The sequence below is a fragment of the Primulina tabacum genome, chromosome 1, assembly GCF_025594145.1.
Source record: "Primulina tabacum isolate GXHZ01 chromosome 1, ASM2559414v2, whole genome shotgun sequence".
In the NCBI taxonomy this organism is placed as follows: Eukaryota; Viridiplantae; Streptophyta; class Magnoliopsida; order Lamiales; family Gesneriaceae; genus Primulina; species Primulina tabacum.
The window spans coordinates 2494982-2500059 of NC_134550.1; the positions used below are offsets into that span (position 1 = coordinate 2494982).

The 5078-nt window shown below is 36.7% G+C and overlaps 1 protein-coding gene across 2 annotated transcripts; it reads right to left on the reverse strand.

Moving 5' to 3' along the window:
- Window positions 1-358: 358 nt before the first annotated feature.
- Window positions 359-4034, reverse strand: LOC142506805 (ACT domain-containing protein ACR1-like). Of its 2 annotated transcripts, none has more exons than XM_075619488.1 (8): window positions 3659-4034; window positions 2999-3110; window positions 2862-2907; window positions 2672-2786; window positions 2500-2567; window positions 1784-2425; window positions 1602-1706; window positions 359-967 (listed from the first exon to the last, which is right to left on the reverse strand). In XM_075619488.1, exons 2-8 carry the CDS (start codon window positions 3067-3069, stop codon window positions 536-538), a joined length of 1479 nt encoding a protein of 492 aa, XP_075475603.1. In that variant the 5' UTR covers window positions 3070-3110; window positions 3659-4034; the 3' UTR covers window positions 359-535. The 2 variants fall into 2 exon arrangements, with proteins under 2 accessions (XP_075475603.1, XP_075475597.1); XM_075619482.1 differs by having other exon boundaries at window positions 3173-4034.
- Between the last annotated feature and the right edge of the window lie 1044 nt (window positions 4035-5078).

Consider the following 5078-nt stretch of genomic DNA (forward strand, 5'->3'; position numbering starts at 1 on the left):
TATGAACGGAGGCTTGTCAATTAACTTTTCATTATTAAAAGGAAAATATCCTTTCGGTCTATTAAATTATCAAACTTTGATTTTGGTGCACCAATTTTTTATTTTTGCTTATTTTGTTTTATTTGTTAGCGTGACGCCGGACGTACCAGCATTTTTCAACTCCACATAAGCAATTTCTGGTATGACGTTAGCACTCTCGATAAATATGATTAAAATCCAAAAAAAAAAAAAAAACAAAGTCACCGTGTCAAAACCAAACTTTAAATATTTAGTTGATCAAAATCTAAAATAGGACAAAAAAAATGTATACCACAAGAAATCAGCAAACTAAATAACTTCATCGTTAATTCACCGAATTCAGTAGCAGGATTAGTGACTGAGGCCTATTTATGTTCCAAATCCTAACTTTATATTTGATTAAAATGATAATAAAGTGTTGAAAAAAAATGACAAATAAAGTGGATTGCATATGTTCAAAAATAAACAGTATATTGCTATTTGAGAACACATTATTGCTGGTAAAAAAAAATATCCCTCATAAATAAACCTTGGCCTGCCCATTTTTACTTGGCAACTGCTGATCATGAACTGGTGAATGCTCACCTTTTATGTGTCTAAAATTGCTTGAAAGCCGCTCCAGCTGTTCCCGCAGAAAGTTTCCCAGTGAAAATTGTGGTGTTCTTCCGGTATTGCTTCTGCTTGTTTCTGGGGATGTCGCCCAGGGGGACGATTCAGAAGACGTGTTTACGACAACAATGGAGCCTCCGATTTCTTGAGTCACCATTTCCAGGGTTTCTGGATTTACTTTTTGCCCCGACATGTCTTTCACGTAGAATGTTCCGATCGCTTTTTCACGTTGAGTGCCAATCTCAGCCCTAGTTATTGATAATCCACTCTCTCGGAAAACTCGAGTGACGTCCGATAGCAATCCCATTCTGTTTCTTGCGCAAATATCCAGTCTTAATCCCTGCCCAGTTATCAAGCAAACTAATTGTTAGCATATAGAAAACGACTCGAATAGGTTCGGCTAGCACTTGGAAAATGCTAATAAGTTTTGAGTGATAATCCCATCTAATATGTCGCTTTTTGAGGTTTGAGTTCTTTTCTTTGACATTTGTGATATAACATTGTGCTATATTGATAGTGGACAGAACTTAAGAGATGATCTGGAATGAGCAACCGTTGAGTTAGTATCAATAATGTTATCCATTTTCACATTATGATTGAATATACATTCATCAATGATAGGTGAGTATTAACCGTTCTAACCGGGCATACTCAGTTGGGAAATTGGCTTCTTGATTTCCCATATCAATTCCATGAGTAATTGTGGAGAAGATTAATGTGTTTTGGAGGTATAGGATAGCTTTTTTGGGTTTTGGTACACATCTTGATACTTCGCATGTTAAAGAGAAACTTTTTGTGTTATCCTTGTGTCAGTGAAAATTCGATCCTGTATCCGAAGGTCAAAATCCACGGCCCATTTGGCAACACACGGGACGTTGGATATAGCAGGTAGTATCCCCCTGCTAGGACCGAATTTATCCAACTAAAATGTGAAATAGGAAATGCAATATCAAAAGAATTGTTGGATCACATACATGAGAATTTCTCCTTTCTGTGGCAGCAATCAAACACTGAGTAACCATTAGCCTTTCAGCTTCAGAATCTAAAGTGTATCCTTTCTCATGTCTTACATAGTACTCCTGCAAGAATTTCAAGATTTATAACCTAATGGTGCCCTATTAAAACCAAGAACGTAGAAAATATTACACATTTTTACCTGGAAAGCAATAGCTTCCTTGGAGCTCATAGCTGCATGGAAGACTACATAGTGCAGATCTGTCAAAGTACAAAGCGTGTCATATAACAACTTAGGCCGATCTCTACACCTTATTGTCACAGCGGAATATCCATTTTCTTTACACTTGTCAATTTTCACATGCGTGCCATCACATTCTTTCTTCTTCTTCCCTTCATACCGGTACACTTGATCAACATCGTCGTCGCCATCACCACTACCACAACATGAACAGCATTCCTCGTAGTCTCTATCAGCTGCCATCAGCTGGTGGAGCCGTCTATCTGTGTGGGTTTGACATGTATCCGGGGCAGCCAATCTAACGCTATGCCTCTCGTCATTGTAGTGATGGGCTTCGACGACATTTTCAAGTTGCGTCTGCACTTGGGCCACTCGACTAGGGTCCATGAGGCCACCAATAGAACTATTGTCTACATAAATAATGCACGCTGCTCGGTTGTTGTGAGTCCATGCCATGGCTGCGGAGACGTCACATCCTAGCTCAGCCAGCGCAGCCGACATCTCGGACATCAAACCTGGCCTATCTATCCCAGTTATCTCAAGAGCCGTGTGTCCTATCCATAGTTGCTGGGGCCTGGAAACTTTCCTACTCTCGCAGATGCCCTGTAAAATTATCAATCTTTGGTGCTGCCCTATCTGCTACAAATGAGCTAATGAATAAGTAATCGAAAACCAACCTCATGGATGCGATGTATGACACTTTCGTCCGTAATCTTTTTCCCCTTCTGGTCGGTTACATGGAAGACTTGGAAACCCACGTGAATAAAAACAAACATTTAACATCCCAGATTCATAACATTTGGATTTTTATAAAAGAAAACATATAACGAGTGGATCAATCTAACTTACCATCCATGAGCCAACCGCCATCAGACGAGACGTATGATTTCAAAATAACAAGTTCAAGATCCGTCAAAATTTGGACGATCTCCAGCAGTATCCCGTGCTTATTAGTACTATCAACCTATGACAATAAAGAAGGAACAGAATAGCTAAAGACAGCCTACAAAATGGGTCCCATGTAACCGCCAATACTAACCTTCACAAGAGTTAAATCTGGAAAAGTATCATTGTCAATACGAACCCTGAAAAGCCCAAAGCCAAAACATTGCAGTAAACAAATCTTGTAATATCGTCTCACGAATGTATTCGGAATATATTGCAAGCTACAATAACCTTGGTGGATGTATTCTTTCCATGAGTTCTTCAAATTCGGGATGAATGCTTGGTTCGTAAGTAATGTCCATCTTCACGAGATAACTTTTCGAGCAATAGATCACTGAAGAAACTAATTATATTGATGAAAGTTAGAATTAAGTTTCTAACGATGATTTATATTAGCAAATATACCTTGAGGATAAGGATGCAGTGTGTTCCTTGTTTTTCACGTCTGGAAAACAACAGCAATATCCAATTCAATCCTCGTACAATTGCATAGAAATGTGAAAAGATTTCTTGAATTGAAAGCAATCCCTCCTTTGAATTTTTCTAAATCTACTTGGATTTATAAAATCCGAACAATCAAAGATTTATCCCTAGATTAGAACCATATATTTACGAAATATACTTCTTGAATTGTAAGCAATATAAGCAGAAATTGGAATCAATAGACATAAAGTTAGGCCGAAAAACAGTAAAATTCATTTGAAGAAACAACGGTAGATACTCAACATGAGAAATTGAAAAAGGAAAAAATTCAACGGATTTCAAAGAATTTGATTATTATAAATCAAGAAATATACTTAATTATACCTACCAACCTAAGAAATTTTCAGGAGAAATTTATTAGAGAAACAAACCAAGAAACGACTTTAACGTTAATCAATCACGAATTACCTATGAATAAAACCAAGCTGCTCTCGTGTGTGTCACGAAATCGGGACCAAGACTTTTATGGAACACGTGAAATCTAGAGTTTTGTTGAAACCTAAAATCAGTTCGCAGGAAAAGAACCCATTTTCATTTTGTTTCGATTAGCCAAAGGAAAAGAGGGTGACGGGGGGATTCACAACTCGAATTTGACACGTAGTAAAAGAGAGATTTAAAAGAGAGATGACGCAAGAATGCGGCGGCTCGGTCTAGCAAATCGGACACGTTTGTTTTGAGCAAAATCATGAAATCATTTGTGGGGCTGATAATCGCCCGCAGATATTACGTAGTAAAAGTCAACTACAATTGGAAGAGGTTTTGTCGTTTAAGGAAAGAGCTTTTCGGGTTGTGAGATTTGGCAATATGTTTTCGGTTTGTTTCTTGGAATTTTGAGTTGTTTAGAAAAAATTAGATTTTTTCCAAATAATAGATTAGGTTGCCTTTCTTCTTATACATTTTAATTTTATTAAGAAATTTAATTTAGCGACGGACTTTAATTTTATATTTTGAAATATTGGGTGGTATACCATAATTATTAAGGAATATCATAAATTTAGTTATATAATATCATCAAATAATTGAGAAATTCAATAAATATACCTCTGCATTGGCTAAAACCCCGATAGATATCAGTCATCATCTATCAAAGAAAAGTAGGTCTTTTGTGAGACGGTCTCACTAATCTTTATCTGTGAGACGGGTCAATCCTACTGATATTCACAATAAAAAATAATATTCTTAGCATAAAAAGTAATACTTTTTCATGGATGACCCAAATAAGATATCTGTCTCACAAAATACGACTCGTAAGATCTTTTCACACAAGTTTTTGCCATCAAAAAATCGAGGTGAGAAAATATCTCAATTAGAATACTCTCGAGTCATTGGAAGTCTAAAGTACTTAATGACTTAGCTTATGCAGTAAGAAAATTGAATAGATTCACGAGTGACCCAAGAGTTGAACACTAGAAAGCAATTATCAGACTGCTAAGGTACATTAGTGACCTTGGACTTCACTATACAAGATATCCCCCTGTTATTGAAAGATACAATGACGCTAACTGGATATCTGATATGAAAAACTCAAAATCTACAAGTGGATTTATATTCACTTTAGGAGGTGCAGCAATTGCATGGAAATCTTCTAAACAGACTGTAATAGCCAAATCCACGATGGAATCTGAGTTTATAGCTCTCGACAAATGTGCTGAAGAAATTGAATGGCTTCGTCAATTCTTAGAAGATTTTCCAGGATGGGAAAAATATGTGTCGGCTGTATGCATATATTGTGATAGCCAATCTGCGATTGGAATAGCAAAATAATATGTATAATGGTAAGTCTAGGCATATACGTCGTAGACACAATATCATTAGACAAGTACTCTCA